Genomic DNA, 18288 nt, shown 5'->3' with positions numbered 1-18288 from the left:
CGTACATGTTGCTTTTATAACCGCGCGGTGCTCTCTCACAGGCCGGCGATCTGTCTCAGTCTGAATCTCCCAATGAGCAATCCACCTCGTACAGATGTGCCTTCGCTCCAGGCAGCTGCCGGCCAGCTGCCGCTTCACGGCCGAGTGGCCATCGTAACCGGTGGCGCTGGCGGCATCGGCGAAGCGGTGACCACGCACCTCGCCACCCTCGGCGCCCGCGTCGTTGTCGCCTACATCGGTGACCCGGCGCCCGCGGAGCAGCTCGTCGCGTCACTGAACAGCGCGGCCGTGCCCGGGATGGGGACGCGCGCCATCGCGTTGTGCGCAGACGTGTCGGACCCGGCGCAGGTCGAGCGGCTGTTCGACGCGGCGCAGGCGGCGTTCGGCCCTAACCTCCACATCCTGGTGACCGCCGCCGGGGTCCAGGACGCGGCGTACCCGGCCATCGCCGACACGGAGCCGGAGCAGTGGGACCGCGCCTTCGCCGTGAACGCGCGCGGCACGTTCCTGTGTTGCCGACAGGCGGCGCAGCGGCTAGTGCGCGGCGGCGGCGGGCGGATAGTCACCTTCTCGTCGTCGAACGTGGCGTCGCTCCGGCCGGGGTACGGCGCGTACGTTGCGACGAAGGCGGCCGTGGAGGCGATGACGAAGGTGCTGGCCAAGGAGCTCGCAGGGACGGGCATCACGGCCAACAGCGTGGCGCCGGGGCCGGTTGCCACACCCATGTTCTACGCTGGGAAGTCCGAGGAGCGAGTGAAGGCTGTTGCCAGCCAGTGTCCCATGAAGCGCATCGGCGAGCCGACGGACGTGGCGCCGGTGGTCGGCTTCCTCTGTAGCGACGCTGCTGGGTGGATCAACGGCCAGGTGATTCTGGCTAATGGTGGGTACATCTAAAAGTCGATGCATTAGCAAATGCATGAAATTTGCGTTCAACATGCAAGTATGGGAAAGTCTGGAACAAGAAGAGAGTTCAGCATGCTAGATTAAGCAGACGTATGGTATGCTGACGTTTGATATGGAGTTGAGTTTGAATAAAACTAGTATGCAGATTTGGGTTGAATAAACAGATTTGTTATGTATCAGTCACAACAAATCTCAGTCGACTCAGACATAGTTAAACCCTTGAATTAATAAAATGAGTACGAAGTTAATTTTTTAGTTTGAGGAAAATGAGTATGAAGCGTTTTGAGTCCGAAATCTGAATGCGCTCACGCGTAGTCTTGCCGAGGCATGCTGAGCCTCCAAGGACCGCAAACATGTTGATTTCCTTGAAACGGGCTTTCGCCTGCTATATTAATATAGCAACCGCATGATACATTGAGTTTCGAAATAAACAAATCGTGGAGCAGCAACAAACGCAAGCCCAAAAGAAAAGAGAAGAAACAAATGTAGAAAGAGGCGGATCGAGTAAGCGAAGCTAATCCACAACCGCCGCGCCCTCCGAAGATGATCCACCACACTCCAAGAATCGCAACATCAAGTATCAAACAACACCTTCAAGAAGGGCAGCGACGATGATACTGCCCAGACCAACGTACTGGTCCTAGGGTTTCCCCCGGCACATAGAGGGAAGTGGACGAAGGGTAGCCACAACACCCTCCAAGGAGGAATGGTGGCACACGAAGACGGCACCGCGTCGGTGTCGGGCGAGCCGACAAGGATTTCTCCCCGAAAAACTCTATTAACAACCCCAAGCGATCTGTTGCTCAGGAGCCCCACGAGGTCGAAGCGTCAACACCGCCAAACTTGCTTCCTACCAGAATCTGCCAATACGTGGCGGAGCTGGCGCGCATAGTCGAAGCGTCAACACAGCCAAACTTGCTTCCCACCAGTATATGTTTTGACTGATGTGAATACGTGTCGTTTTACGGGGCATGATTCATACAGTATTTGAAGCAAACAAAATGACTAAAAAAGAATGTCGCTTTGTGGCAGTAAGCATGGCATCAAACATTTGCAATCCGGCTCGAGCGATCTCAGGATCAGCTCATTTTATTTATCATAGTAGCATAATCTTACTTATCAAAGAAAATACAGTACTAGTACGTAGAACGATAGAACGACCCACACCAACAAGGAAAATAACAGGAGGAACATAAAATGTTGCAGAGGCTCGACCATTATTACGTCGCCAGTAGGTAGTACGTCTCGGCAGACAGGGCCACCAGGGAGTGATCATGGTGTCATGCGTCGACGGCAACCGCAGACGGTGGTGGCACCGCTGCTGATGCCCCCGCAGGCTTAATCTGGGCGTCTGCATTCTCCTCGGACACGCACGCGTCGCGTTCCTGGAGCCAGAGGTCGGCGAACTCGCAGTCCCTGTAGCGCTCGAACCACGGGCCGCCTGAGGTGTAGTGTATGGCGCGCGGCGTGGTCCCGGCGACATCGTCCGGGTCGACGCGGTTGTGGCCGACGAGGAAGTTCCACGGGAATGGCACCTCGCCGACGTCTGCGTCGTCGAGCCACGCGAAGCGGTGCAGGTGCGCGCCGGTCTGCGTGCTGACGGCCTCCGGCGTGAGGGCGGCGCGGTTCTTGGGGTGGCCGCAGTTGAAGAGCACCATGGAGGACCAGTTCTTGCGCGGGTACAGCGTCTGCACGGCGCCGTCCATCTTGGTCGCCTCCTTGGGCGCGTAGTCGTGGTGCACGCACAGCACGGCGTAGCGAGGGTCCGCCATGCGCGCCAGCTCCGCCACGTCCGCCAGGAAGAGGAAGTCGCAGTCCACGAAGAGCGCCCAGCCGCGGTAGCCGGCCAGGTGGGGTGTGAGGAAGCGGGTGAAGGAGAACTCGGTGCTCTCCGTCGGCCCGCGCTCCCGCCAGTACAGCCCCGCCTCGCGGAGCTCCTGCTGGACGATGGGGATCACCTCCAGCGGCACGGAGGAGCGGTGCAGCAGCGAGCGACGGCACACGCGATACGCGATGTCCTCGCGGGAGTCATAGCCCACGAACACGCGGAATGGCTCCGCCACCGCGTCGGTGCCGGTGAGGTGGGAAGCTGCTGGAGACATGTGCAGATGCTGTCACGTATGAGCGAGATAAGTTGATGCTGTGTTATTGTTATAGCTTGCCCGGGTTATCAGCTGGCCTCTTATAGGAGGGCGTTGATGCCTCGACTGCACACCGTAACATATTTTGAACGAGAGTTGAGTGTGTTTGCCTAAATCTTTTTCGGTTTTGCTATTTCTCAGTCAACTAAGATTTTCTTAAGTCTAAATCATTTACAAAAATGTGCCTTGAGTTGCACTTTTCTGTTAAAAAAGTGCAATTGCACTTTTCTGACAGAAATGTGCAACTGAACCGAGTTGCACTTTTCTTTAAACTGTAGTTGCACTTTTCTGAGTTGACTGAGACTTAAGAAAATCTCAGTCAACTGAGACGTAGGCACATATTGCTGACATATTTGAGTGGGAGCTTAATAACGTTTCTTATATGTAGATGACATATTGAAAATGTTATAGGTGGTACTTGTGATTATTTAAGTTTATAAATATTCTATGAGTAAATTTAATATTAGAGTGAATTCCACTTTTTACCCATAAGATCAATTTTGTGCCATTTTTTACTCAATTTAACAGAAATTCCTCAAAACTACCCCATTTAGCATAATTTTTTCCCCATTTTTTTACCCTTTTTATATTAGTGGCTGAAGCCATCTCTGAAAATTCAAAATTAGCAATCATCAGTGGCTGCAGTTTACACACATAATAATTGCAATGTACACAAAAATCAGATTCACAAATTTATGTCTATTGCAACTAAAAGAATCATGGCATAGTCAAGTACAACTTCAACACACATCTAATCATCCTAGAAACAAATGATTGAAAGTTTTCACTCAAAGAAAAGTTCAAGCACCCTATATATGGTCCGCATGTTTATGATCTAAACAGTGTTACTACAGGTATATCCATCGATGAAACAGTTCAGAGTTAGCTGAACTACTTTTGCTTTCTGAAGTTTGCTTCAGCTTTGCCAATTCAGATCTAGTCCCGATCTAAGAAATTAAAAATGGAACCTAATCGCAATACACTCTGTAATAATAATTCATGAAAGGTTCAATCTTGTAAGAATTGATCACTGCCATTAGATTCAATCTAAACCCACTCTTGTTGGGGAAAATAACCGGAGCAAAGAGCCCTACATTGGGAGAGTATATACAGCTAAATCATAGCGGTAACACCTGGGACAGAATAGCCTATCGGTCCACCTATTTCTCCAATGATCGCCCCCGATCACCGGCCACTCAGTGAACTAGCACCCCAGTCACCTGCCTCTGTTCGGTTTTCTCTCTCACGCGATGCTAGAGGGCGAGCGGATTGGTACTGTGATGTGGGTTAGTTCGGCTAAACCAGCGAGGCACGTTTAGTGGCTCGATCCAACTAAGGTGTGACGCCCTGAATAAATTGGCTCGGCTCAAGAAGTTGACTAGGACACACCACGCCATACTTTGAGTGGGACCCACCTGCGAGGATGGGGCAAAATATATAAAAGGGTAAAAATGGAAGAAAGTATGCTAAATGGGGTAGTTTTTAGGAATTTTCGTTAAATTGGGTAAAAAGTGGCACAAAATTGATCTTAGGAGGTAAAAAGTGGAATTCACTCTTAATATTAAAACATCAAAGGCCTATCGAGATAGATCAATACCTTAATAAATATTAAGTCGAAATCTATATCTATATCTATCTATATATATAATAATAATAAAAGCAAAAAATATTTCCGTTATTTGGTTTGGTACGTCGTGAAATCACATCCATCCACTTGTGAAATCATGCCCGTCCATGCGCGGCTCTGTTAAATATCTTGTATAACTAGTTGTAGTATTGGTAGAGGTCTACTGTATATACCGTGTTGTATTGTACCCCTCATGTAGAGGTGGAATCCCTGTACGTGCAATGCATATATAAACACACCGAGCGACCCTGTTTAGAGCGACACTTCCACTATGTTTGATATGGTATCAGAGCCTATCGGTCCCAAACACATCTAGGTTTCAGCCGCCGCCGCCGCCTCTCCGATGTCGTTCGGATCTTCCTTGTCAACGAGCGTTGCGGCGCTGAACATCACGCTCTCGGAGAAACTCAAGCGAGACAACTTCCTCCTTTGGCAAACTCAGGTTCTCCCGGAGATTCGAGGGGCACAACTTTTTGGCTACCTTGATGGATCAATCCCGGAGCTTGTGAAGGAGCTGGAGACCAAGGATAAAGATGGGGCTGCAGTGAAGATTCCCAACCTCGAGTATGTGCGCTGGGTTGCACAGGATCAGATCATCCTAGGGTTCCTTGTGAGGAACATGGCCCGGGAGGTGCTCACCTAGATGGTGGGTCTCCCGACCTCCGCTGAAGTATGGAGGGCTATTCTGGAGATGTTTGACGCACAGTCATAATCCCGGATCATCCACCTTCGCACGAAGCTAAATCAGTGTCGGAAGGAGGAGAAGTCGGGCCAAGTCTACCTGGACGAGATCAAGGGCTTAGCTGATGAGATGGCAGCTGCTGGTAAGCCCATGGACACAACGGATGTGATCTCATACATCCTTGCAGGGCTCCATGAGGAGTATGATGGATTTGTTGTAGCCATCAACGCATTGCTCAAGGCGAACAAAAACGTTTCTTTCAGCGATGTGTACTCAGAGTTCATGACATATGAGTCTCGTTTGGTGGCGAGAATGACTGATATGAAGCATATGTCAATGGGCGACTCGTGTTGGTCGTGGCCGTGGACAGTACGGGCGGTATCATGATCAACAGTATCAGTACCGTGGTCATCGGTCAGATTATGATCGTGGCTATGAATAGCGTAGCAACCGTGATGGATACGGTGGTGGATACGGCGGTGGTCGTGGCAATGGTGGCGGGCGTAACCCACGTGGTGGTCGCAGCTATGGTGGAGGCTATGGTGAGCGCGGCAATGAAAAATGTCAAGTCTGCGGCAAGGAGGGCCACACTGCCCTCAACTGTTGGAAAAGATTCAAAAAGGGTTATCCAGGCCCTGACAGATCTGCTGGTGCTGCCTATGGATCCGGTGGTGGTTCTAGTTCTGGTTCTTATGGGGTAGACACAAATTGGTACTGTGACTCTGGATCAACAGATCATGCTACCAGTGAACTGGAGAAGTTGCATGTCCGTGATCGCTATAATGGGAATGAGCAGATTCACACGGCTAGTGGTACAGGTATAGATATACATAAGATTGGTCATTCAGTTTTTCATACCCCTTCCCATGACTTGCATCTCAAAAATATATTGCATGTTCCAAAACTTCTAAGAGTCTCTTATCTACTAGCCGCCTAACCAAAGATAACCATGCCTTTTTTGAATATTGGCCTAATTCTTTCTTTGTCAAGGATCAGGACACGAGGGAAATACTTCTTCAAGGTAGATGTGTGGACGGTCTCTACCCCTTTCCCAAGGCATCATCTTCGTCTCTTCCTGGTCGGCAAGCTCATGGTGTCGTCAAGTCTTCATCTTCGCTATGGCATAGGCGTCTAGTTCATCAAGTTCTTAGAGACAACATATTCAGTTTAGTGAGTCAAATAAAGAGTTTGTTTGTGATGCTTGTCAAAAGACCAAGAGCCATCAACTGCCCTATCCAAAGTCATCTAGTGCGTCTACTTTTCCTCTTGAAGGTGTGTTTTTTGATGTTTGGAGTCCTGCTACAGCCTCAGTTGGAAGATATAAATACTAGGTTAGTTTTATTGATGATTATAGCAAGTTCACTTGGATCTATCTCTTGAAAAAGAAATCTGATGTGTTTCAGAAACTCCATAATTTTCAGCATCTTGTTGAGCGACCGTTTGATAGGAAAATTATTGCCATGCAGACTGACTAGGGAGGAGAGTACCATAAACTTAACTCTTTCTTTCAGAATGTAGGTATATCTCACCTTGTTTCTTGTCCTCATGCACATCAGCAGAATGGTCAAGCTGAGCGCAAGCATATGCATATTGTTGAGGTTGGATCATCACTTTTTGCCTATGCATCCATGCCACTTAAGTTATGGGATGAGGCGTTTCTTACGGCCGTTTATTTCATTAATCGGCTTCGTAGTAAAGATATTGACTCACAAACACCTCTTGAGCATCTCCATGGTGACAAAGGTGACTATTCTTTTTTGCGCATCTTTGGATGCGCATGTTGGTCGAATCTCCGTCCATACAATAAGCGTAAGCTAGAATTTTGCTCTAAGCAATGCACATTCCTTGGGTATAGTGCTTTGCACAAGAGTTACAAATGTCTAGACATTTCCACTGGACGTGTGTATATCTCGCGTGACATTGTCTTTGATGAGACAGTTTTTCCGTTTGCCTCACTTCATGCTAATGCCGGTGCACACCTAAAGGCTGATATTCTTTTGCTTCCATCTGCACTACAACCTATTCATCTGCATGATCATGAGGGGCATGAATTACAGATTGACAATGATGCTAATCCTGCTGACCAAGTTGTTGTTGAGTCATCTCTGCAGGAATCTGCTGAAAATTCTGGACCCGGAGGCTATTCTGATGATTTTTCTGGCTATGGCATAGAAACCGGAGAAGATTCTCCAGTCCAAAGTCCGACAGCATCGCCCCTGGGATCCGCATCGTGATCAGCCTCGGGATCCATCTCCGCAGCGTCTAGTGATGCCTCTCCTGGCGTAGCGTGCTCTGGTTCGTCTGTCCCATCTCCGGTTGGGTCCCGCGAATCTGCGGGCACGCGTGTGTCAGCGGTCGACGGAGGATCTTCTGTGGATGTTTCTGTTGGCACACCGCAGTCTACACGATCTGCTCCGGATGGCAATCATCGCTCTGCATCTTCTAAACCTTCGTCAGATTTTGCGCCCACCAATGTCGTGGTCTCTCGTGTGCAGCCTGTGCCTGCTGCTGATCATCCGCATACACGCAGCCAAAGTGGCATATCTCAGCCTAAGATCATTACATATGGTCGTATTCGTTATGACAGGGTACGGTTTGCTAATTATTGCAGCACTGGTGAACCCACAACTCTTGATGAAGCCTTTGCTGATCCTAAGTGGAAGTCTGCATGGATGAAGAGTACATGGCCAAGAACAATCGAACCTGGCATTTGGTTCCTGCTAGTGATGGCAGAAATGTGATTGACTGTAAGTGGGTTTATAAGATCAAACGTCGGGCTGGTGTATCTATTAATCGTTACAAGGCTCGCCTCGTTGCAACGGGGTTCAAATAGCGCTATGGCATCGACTATGAGGATACATTCAGTCATGTAGTCAAAGTGGCGACCATTCGACTGCTTTTTTCTTTGGCGGTTTCTCGAGGGTGGCATCTTCGTCAACTTGATGTGAAGAATGCATTTTTGCATGGTATTCTGGAAGAAGAAGTCTACATGAGACAGCCACCTGGTTATGAGGAACGTTTGGGCCATATTTGCAGATTGGATAAAGCTTTGTATGGGCTCAAGAAAGCACCTCGTGCTTGGTACTCTCGACTCAGCTCAAAGCTATCTTCTATTGGGTTTTCTGCTTCCAAGGCTGATACTTCTCTGTTTTTTTTATAACAAAGGGGGAGTATATTCATGCTCATTTATGTTGATGATATTATTGTTGCTAGTTCATCAGAGAAGGTTGTGGCTAGTCTTCTTCATGATCTTGGTATGGATTTTGCCTTGAATGATTTGGGAGCATTGCATTATTTCTTGGGATAGAAGTGAATATGATGGTATTATTCTCTCTCAGGAAAAGTGTGCTAATGAGTTGTTGAGCCGAGTAAATATGAGCATCTGCAAGTCTGTTGATACTCCATTGTCTGTGTCAGATAAATTATCAATGAATGATGATGAGTTGTTGAGTAGAGATGATTCCACTCGTTACAAGAGTATTGTTGGAGCTTTGCAGTATATTACTATGACACGACCTGATATTGCATTATCTGTAAATAAGGTGTGTCAGTTTCTTCATGCATCCACAACTGTTCACTGGGCAGCTGTAAAACGGATCTTGAGATATGTTCGTGGTACTATATCACTTGGACTGCGGTTGAGCAAGTCTAAGTCCATTGCAGTTAGTGCATTCTCTGATGCTAACTGGACATGTTGTCTAGATGATAGGAGGTCTACTGGAGGATTTGCAGTGTTCTTAGGGTCAAATTTGATCTCATGGGGTGCTTGGAAGCAGGCTAATGTTTCTAGATCAAGCACAGAGGCTGAGTATAAAGCCTTAGCAAATGCCACAGCTAAAGTTATTTTGGTGCTAAGTTTACTCACTGGGTTGGGAGAGTCACATGAGATGACTGCGTCTTTATGGTGTGATAATATTGGGGCTACGTATCTTTCTGCTAATCTTGTGTTCCATGCCAGAACAAAGCATATAGAGATTGATTATCATTTTGTTCAAGAAAGAGTAGCTCAGAAATTGTTGGACATACTGTTTATACCTTCATGAGACCAAGTGGCTGATGGTTTTACAAAGTCGCTGTCATTCAGACAGCTAGCACTGTTTAGACGCAACCATAACTTAGATAAGTTATGATTGAGGGGGAGTGTTAAATATCTTGTATAACTAGTTGTAGTATTGGTAGAGTTCTCCTGTATATACCGTGTTGTATTGTACCGCTCATGTAGAGGTGGAATCCCTGTACGTCCAATGTGTTAAGCTTCGTGCACTATCCATTTGAACCAAAAGTCCGAACTGATGGAAAGGGCTAGGCAATCTACTTGTACACATCAACACCCCCTCTCACGTGTGATGGGGAGACGAGAAGACAAGTCAACACATGTAGAGAGGCAAAGAGGCAGCGGAAGACCGGAACCACACGGCAGGAGGCTGCGGGAAGAGGAGATAATTTTTAGAATAAATTGGGAAAGCCAGAATTTGAACTCGAGACCCGGGGCTCTGATACCATGTTAAGCTTCATGCACTAGCCACTTGAACCAAAAGTCCGAACTCATGGAAAGGGCTAGGAAATCTACTTATACACTTCAACACCCCTCTCACGTGTGACGGGAAGACAAGAAGACAAGTCAAAACGTGTAGAGAAGCAAAGAGGCAGTGAGAGGCCGGACGCGGCAGGAGGCTACGGGGAATTTAGAATAAATTGTGAAAGCCATGATTTGAACTCGAGACCTGGGGCTCTGATACCATGTTAAGCTTCATGCACTAGCCACTTGAACCAAAAGTCCGAAATGATGGAAAGGGCTAGGCAATCTACTTGTACACATCAACACCCCCTCTCACGTGTGACGGGGAGACGAGACGACGGGGCGACGGAGACCGGGTCGCACGCGGTCCAGATAAGAACAGCGGCCAGATCGGGAGATCGATCTCGATTCTGAAAAGAACAGCGGCCAGATCGGAACCGGCAACGGAGACCGGGGCGAGGTGGCGGCTGTGACGAGGAGAAAAGAGGAGCTAAACCTACAGCTCTGATACCATGTTAAGTTTCATGCACTAACCAAATATTCCAAAAGACCGATCTGATGGAAAGAGTTAGAAAATGCACTTATAGTTTGACATCCCTCCTCACATGTGACGCGGCGGAGACAAGTCAACACGTGTAAACAAGGGCGTATGGCTCTAGAGGTCAGTACGTAGACAGGAGGGGGATAACAGCAATTTATAGAGTAAATTGTGAAAACCAGGTATCGAACTCGAGACCCTGGCTCCGATACCATATTAAGTTTCATGCACTAGCCACTTGAACCAAAAGTCCGAACTCAAGACCCTGGCTCTGATACCATGTTAAGCTACATACACTAGCCACTTGAACCAAAAGTCCAAACTGATGGAAAGGGCTAGACTACACGTCAACACAATGCATATATAAACACACCAAGCGGCCCTGTTTAGGGCGATGCTTCCATTATGTTTGATAGGCTCCTCTATCCGTACGTTAGAAGCGGAAGAGTTCGTCTCACAGTCAAGGCCGATCAAGTTTAGACTGCATTGTTTCTGAAAATTTAGCAAACAACGTATAGAAGCATGAGTCCATGTTGGGATGGATTTCCAAACTAGTTGATATCTTTATAATCCAACGAATAGAAGCAACGATCAACATGCCGAGTCACCGACCCGCGCGATCCCCCAAACCGCTGCATCCCCTACCGATCTCACATACCTATGTCTCCGGCGCCGCACGTACCAACCACAAGCGAGCTCAAAGGAGCAGCTGCGTGTGGATTTCGTCCTATGTTAACGAGTGCGACGGGCGGACGACATGGTCACCGAGATACCAACAAGGCAAATGTGACAATGGGAGCACGAGCTGAACGGCGAGATGTGCAGGCGACCACCTCAGGGTTGGCGACCTTTCTGGAACATGTACATACCAGGATGGCATCGAGGACAATGGAGAAGAGGTGAAGAGAAGGGCGAACACCTGGACGGCTATCGTCGCCCCGAATGTTAGCCCCTGGGCCGGTGTTCATGAAGATTTCTCGGCGCGGCCTGGGGAACCTGGATTGGCCTGCAAGAGTGCACCGGTCTCCAATGCTCTAAGCTGAAGATGGTATGGGTTTTGATCATAACGGAACAGCTGCGGGTGAAATTCGTCAAGTGCACCTCGAGCCAGCTGGGGCTCATGCATGAAATCCTCTCACTGGAATATGACACCATGATGACCACGGTTGTTCTGTTTTGGTGCTGCTGGACGAACTTAAATGCTAAGCACTGATCTTCCTATCGGTCAGTAAATTTTCAGTTTGAACTCTAGACGTTCAGAGGCGCATTGACGAGAATCGGTTTGGGTAAGGTGAGAAGGGAGATGATATGTTTTGTTTCCCACCGTGTGTAGAGGTTACTAAAAATTAAATTGAGTTTGGCATCATGTATGTTGTAAGAGTTCTTTTAATTTGAACTCTGAACGTTCACAGATGCATTGATTGATATTACAAAAAGAAGAATTCCCATAAGATTGGTAACTTATTTTTAAGTTATCTATTCCTTAAAACCCGTTGGAGCTACTCCTCTTTAATTCAAAATAATGACAGAATTTTCTATACTGAAATTTAACAATATACAGGTTTAGCACGCTATATACCCTATGACAGATATAGAGATTACAGAGGGCTGCCCGCAATTTTAAACATTGGTAAATATTAAAAGTGTGTAGCATCTTTTATTTATGTCAATTTCAAGTGCTTTTTCCGGATTGCTTATATTTATTCATACGACTAATAGTGAAGGGACGGAACCTAACTTTCACCAATTTGTTTATCCCTAAGCGGCGGAAGTTGTTGTATTTTACATTGAAAAATAAGAGTAAAGGGGGAAAATAGATGAAACAAAATGAAGGAAACCTCAACTTTTAATAAGTTGACGTGCTTCACCTTCCCAACTTATTAATTTGTTTTATGCAAATTTAAGACTCAATTTCTTGGTTTGTTTGGACGTGGCAACGCACGGGTATTTTACTAATACTTTCCTAAAGTGGATTCTGAACGTGTTCAGAATAGAACAAGCCAAGAAAGAATTTTTTTACTTGTATAGCTAGGTGGAGCATTGAGTTGAGCTCAATGGTGCGACAATGATTGCATAAGAGAAAATGAATGTGCTACATCCCCTTATGTCTAAGTCATAAAGTTCTATCATTAAAACCATGTTGTGTATACAACATAATGTGACCCAAAGTTCTTGGACAAAAGAACATGTTCCGAAGTGATTTCTAAGTTAATCACTGAACATCGTTTTTTAAGTGTGTGTTTTCAGTGTCTGAGAACTGAGAATTAATACATTTCTTAAAATCTATAAAGAACAGTAGACTTAACCGTAAGTTGTTATGCTGGTACACGTTGTGTTGAATTAGAAGATTGGAAAAACTTTCGCATTGACTAAATCCGTGAGTTGAAGAAACATGGTTAGACAACGAAGTGGCATGTAATGCACTGTTGATTGAAATGTGTTTTCCTAGTACACATGATCATGTGAAATTCCAATCGATTAAACAATGTGTTATGGTGAACAAAAGGGAAAGTCTCACTCTACTACCAAACGTTTAATTGCGAAATTATCATTTTGATGATAAGGTAATGTCAAATTAGGTGATATTTGCGATTAACAAAGAACATAAGGGATCTTAACGATTCAGGCTTGAACAACCTCTTGCGTGATCAAGCATGATCAATAGCACATAAGTCTATGATGTTATGATTACTAAAATAAATGCAACTAGATTATTGGGATTTCTATTTCCGTGCCCTTGGTTCCTTAGTTGTACTCAGTTTTCCCCAGCTTCTTAGTTTTTCCTCAGTTTTCCCCATGCCCTTGTCTGAAACTCGCATGAGGAGCTCAGACGGGAGGATTCCCATTTAATTTACCGTTCCGTGCTGACGTGTGGGGCCGCGTCGTGTGGGGATGGTGGAAAGAGACCGCGTGGGACAGGACGAGACCGTGTTTGGTCATACGAGCGGAGCGTGGGACGTAGTGTATGGAACCGTAGCGTGTGGAGCCATGTGGGTCCGGGACGTGGGCACGAGTGATTTCTAATCTTTCGCCTAGATTAGCAGTTTTCAATGCACATTTTTCCTCTCGCTCGCTCGATCTCATTCATTCTTGATTGCCCAAATTGGTAGCAAATTTAGAGCAGCTTCGCCTTCTGTTTTTTAACGCCCTTCATTTCTTTATGCCTTTCGTTTTTACCCAATCAGGTAGGAAATCTAGGGCACAAATCCCGAGAAAATATAGGATAAGTTGCATCCAGCAGCCAACATAGCATAGATATATTCACGACAGATCCAGCAGTACTACCGATAGATCCCTAGATCCAACATAAGCTACATTTTACATGAATTTAAGCTGCTCTACAGATAGAGCAGTCACATACAGAGAGTGCAGTAGGCACGTTCAACGCCTCCAGGTAGCGCATGTGACTCGCTTGGAGGCTGCGCAGGTGAATCCCAAGTTCTTTGTGTTGGGCAATGAACGCATGCACATTCACGGTCGTTCCAACTCTAACGCCGCATCTGACAATGGATTCAGCATGGTTCACCAGGTAGTTGAAGTCGGTGGCGCAGAGCTTCGTGTTGCAGAAGGGGCACTTGTAAATGCCTCCAGCAAAGTGGCCATCGTAATGGCCGAACTACAGCCTCCTGAGGAAATGACGAGTCTTGGTGTGGAAGGACTCGTCGTCGCTATCGAGTCGCAGCTCTGCACCTGTCACGTAGCACCAAAGATCGTGCAAAAAACACGGAGTCAATTGCGACTATGATGGAACCAGAGAGTGAACAAAAGATCATCACTAGTAGGAAAAGCCTTATCAATGGCGCACGAAAATGAGATTCTGTGGCGCATGAGCGGTGCGCCACAGAAACGTCGTCACAAAAATAAGGTTTCTGTGGCGCACCTGACTGTGTGCCATAGAATTAAGGTTTCTGTGGCGCACTAGGTGTGGTGCGCCACAGAAATAAGTGGTTCTGTGGCGCATGTGATCTAGCTGCGCCACAGAAATAGGTGCGCCACTGAATTATATTTTGGTGCGCCACAAAACAATGTACACGTATACTCGATTTTGTGCTCCCTGGTCTATTATACAGGTTTTATACTGGTTTTATACACAGTATACAGGTTATTTACTGATATAATATAGACATATATAATATGGACATATATAATCATCATCATCACATTACTTAGAGCCCGATCGAGTTATACATATAGCTCCATACAACTCATAATCCATGCAAATTAATTAAGTTCATCATCTCTAGATACAAATGAAGTGACACCGGCCGCCGCCTACACTAGGATAAAATAGAGTACCGCCGCGACGATGGTGAGCAAGAGCGAGAGTACAAGGAAGGTCTTCATCTTAATCTTGCTCTTGTTCGCTTGGTGCTTCCTCCACTTGGCAACCGCCTCGTGTCTAGTCGGGTACCCTTTGTAGCAGTTGCCGCTGAACTTGTGCACCTGTTTCTTGCACTCCTCCCACTCCTCGTACACTCCTGGAACCCTCCCCTCGAACACGACGTAGTACGTCATCTCTATGGATACAAGGCATATTAGTATATAACACGCAACAGAAAGAGTTAGAGGGTTCACATGCATACATATTCACAAGAATTAAAGCAAGGAAATAATAATAAACCTAAAAGACATATAGCATCGGTATCACATCAGTAATATGGTTCAACGATAACGACTACAATAGTAATTGAAATCCAACAACGATGATCACCGTTTCGAGCAAATTAAGCAAGTTTAGTTTACAACACGGTACAAATTGTCCATCGATTCAAAGTAATGCTAGGCACACCGGCCTCGGTCAACGAGACGTCTTCTTGAGCGGCTCCGGGAATGGCTTGTACAAGTCCTTCGTCGTCCACATCCTTCCATCACCCTGCCTATGTAGGCGTTCTTTGATATCCCTCTTAGACAACCCTCTGAGTTGGTGTAAGAGCCCCGATGCGTTGGATACATCTTGTAAGATAATTTCCGATAGCTTGACTTGGATGCGATGGAAGTCTTCTCTAAGATCATCATCATTGATTTGCCTCGACATTTTAATGGGGTCCCGCTTACTAGGTGGCAGATATATCATCTCTACATCCTCGACAAACCCTTTAAGGTGATGGAGGACATAGAAGGCCTCCTTAATACTGCCAGCTGGCTGCTTGATACAAGGGAAGTCGATCACGTGCTTGAACCCGAGCTTTTTAGTGTCCGACCTGATATATTGCCCATTCTTGTCGAAGGTGCCTCCATTTTTGGAGTAGCCAAGGATAGCCTCATCTAGAACACCCCTTATTCTCTTGTAGTCTTTCTTCGTCGTCGTACTCGACGAGTCGAAATACTGGGCTAGTGACCACTTCGGATCTAGGATGATGAGTGTGCAGTATTTGTCCCTGCTCAACACATGCAATTGAAATGGAATGTTGGAAATGATCGGCAATGGAAGAAATATATAAGAAAGCATAAGTTACGACGGCCGTGAGCGGATGTGTACTTACTCGGGAAAGACAGGCAGAAGAATGGTGTTGCTCTCTTTGTACATGAGCATGAAGTTCTGGAGGTACAACACCACCTTGGTCTTTGTCCTTGAGCCGTCCTGGAGCTGGCTATCGCGCATGTAGTAGGGATCCGCTACTGCGATGTGGCGGGGTCTCTCTCTGTTGATCTTCATCTGAAGATTGATCGCGTATAGGCGGACCAAGTTATAGTCGAGCCGTTTCGAGTGAAATAGATTGAAGACGTCCTCGAACGCTATGAAGAAGATATCCGCGGGGTCTTCATGGACGAAGTTCTGGTCGGACGGCACCTTGACCGAGAACACCGGGTAATTTGGATCCTTTTCTTTAAGAAGGACGCTCTCTAGATAATTAATAGAGTGCTGCAAAGGGAGCATTGGTCCACTTGCGAGGTGTTCCATGTCCGGAGGCAGTATCGGTTTACCAGCTTCATGACACTGGGGCAAGCCATCCGGTGTAGATGGTACCATGTCGTCGGTCCGGATCCTCTTAGGAGCTGGCTGGCTTGAAGATGCGCCCTTCTTGGCTCCTCTCTTCCTTGCCTTCTTCACCTGACCTACTGGGGTGCTGGTGGTGCTGATGGTGGTGCTTCGGGTGCTGCTGGGGTCGGTGCTGGTGGTGCTTCTGAGGTTGCTGGGTTTGATTTGGGTGGCTCCCCGATGATCGTCTTACGCAGCGTGTTAGGGCTGAAAACGGTAGCAGGCTTGAATTGAGCTGGATTGCCAGCCTCCGAAGGAGTGTCTTGAGAAAAACCCGTGAAGACCAGGCGTTGCTTCGTGACTGTAGTGGGACGACCAAGTTGCGCCGTGAGTGCGGAAGGCTTGTTCATCCATAGGAGGCATGTACATATCTTGGCTGCAGGCGCCAGTGTTGATGTAGGCATCGATGTCATCATCATCATCTACATCGTTGCCATCAAGTGGCGCCATGTCCTGGACCTTAGGTGGTGGCGGTTGCGATGCCGCCGCTTGGCGTACCTTGCGTCTGGTCGACGGTCATTGCGGTAGCGCTCCCAACAACTGTTTGTGGCGAGTGGTGGTGGCGGCGATCGTCGGTTCCTTCCGGGTGGCGGCGGCGACCGCCGGTTCCTTCAGGGTAGTGGGGGCGGCGACCGCCGTTTCCTTAAGGGTGTCGTCGGCGCTGGTGATCTTGCGGCGGATGATAGGGGAGGTGGCGCCGGTGCTTTTCTTAGCACTCGGAAGGCCCCCCAGACGAATCTAGTTCTTCGGCCATTTCATAAGCCATGAGGTGCAATTCCCAAGGGATAAAACGTCGCCCTCTTCTATGCCCGGAGGTTGAAAGGGGGGATGGCGTAGCGGTACTCCGGCACTACCATTACCAACTTGACCTTCACCACGTTTTCCGCCAATACAGCGCCGTGCATAACGCGAGAAGCCATGACAAGGCCGCTAGCAACTTCCACCAACTTGCCGCCGGGCTCCACCATTTGCAGAAGTATGCACTGTTCATCCTGAGTCAGGGGCGCCATGTTGGGCATCGTGAGATGGTAGTCACGAAAGGCATATATAGTTAAAGAAGATGACGCGAAGGAGTAACTAACGAGTTTACCTTCTAGATGGCATCGATCTCGGCTACTGTCGATACAAGGGCGGCGGTTGGGGGCGTCGATGCGACCAGTTGGAGCTGCGGCGGCGGTTGGAGATGCGGCGTCGGGTGGAGCGGTGGCGTCAGGTGGAGCCCCGACGCCGGTGTCGGGTGGAGCGGCAGCGTCGGCGACACGTGGAAGCTTGAGTTGCTGCTGCTGATGCTTGGCACATGTATCGGCCCCACTTGACCTCCCGCATTCCAAGCAGCTAACCCCTCCATCAACCCAGGGGGGATGATCTGCCCGATCTTCTCGTCCAATAACTTGTTCATCATCTCCGTGTTCTCCACAGGCTTTTCGCCACCAGCTTCTCTAGTGACTCCACCTTCTTCTTCAGCTCCTGAACCTCGGATTTATCCTTAGCCGCCGACCTCCTCTACAGCTTTCTCATCTTGGCATCCGATCCGTAGTACTCGGATAGCTTCATACTTTTGCCAAAGCCGGACACACGGCCACCCGACGTCAAACCCAGCTTTCATCAGCCTCGATCTTGTTCTTTAGCTGGTTCTTCCAGCTGCTCAAGGCGGTGCTCATCTTCGTGAGAGCTAAAGAGTCCACCTTCTTATTGAACGGCTCCGGGAACGTGTATCGTTGGTGAAGCTTCTGGAGGAGGGATTGGGCGATAGCCGCGTTCTCAGGGCTTCTGATGTCCTTAGTTAGGATCGGCATGGTTTCACGGACGATGCACCCTAGTTGCATGTTGTACCCTTTGGCAACCCACGAAGGCTCCATCGGTAGGCCACTTTCGGAGACTACCGTGACAGCATCGGT

The 18288-nt window shown here is 47.8% G+C and overlaps 2 protein-coding genes across 2 annotated transcripts; one reads left to right on the top strand and one right to left on the bottom strand.

The window, feature by feature from the left end:
- The first annotated feature begins 6 nt into the window (after positions 1-6).
- LOC127317930 (NADPH-dependent aldehyde reductase-like protein, chloroplastic) lies at positions 7-1158 on the top strand. Its single transcript, XM_051348531.2, has one exon. It carries the CDS (start codon positions 73-75, stop codon positions 892-894), a length of 822 nt encoding a protein of 273 aa, XP_051204491.1. The 5' UTR covers positions 7-72; the 3' UTR covers positions 895-1158.
- A 790-nt stretch (positions 1159-1948) lies between these two features.
- On the bottom strand, positions 1949-3067 carry LOC127317931 (protein CDI). The gene has a single exon (XM_051348532.2). The coding sequence runs from the start codon at positions 3003-3005 to the stop codon at positions 2184-2186; it is 822 nt and encodes a 273-aa protein (XP_051204492.1). The 5' UTR covers positions 3006-3067; the 3' UTR covers positions 1949-2183.
- Positions 3068-18288: the final 15221 nt, after the last annotated feature.

The sequence above is a fragment of the Lolium perenne genome, chromosome 7 (assembly GCF_019359855.2).
Source record: "Lolium perenne isolate Kyuss_39 chromosome 7, Kyuss_2.0, whole genome shotgun sequence".
Classification (NCBI taxonomy): domain Eukaryota; kingdom Viridiplantae; phylum Streptophyta; class Magnoliopsida; order Poales; family Poaceae; genus Lolium; species Lolium perenne.
The sequence above is the reverse complement of the archived record's forward strand: the minus strand, read 5'-3'. Positions and strand labels throughout refer to the sequence as shown.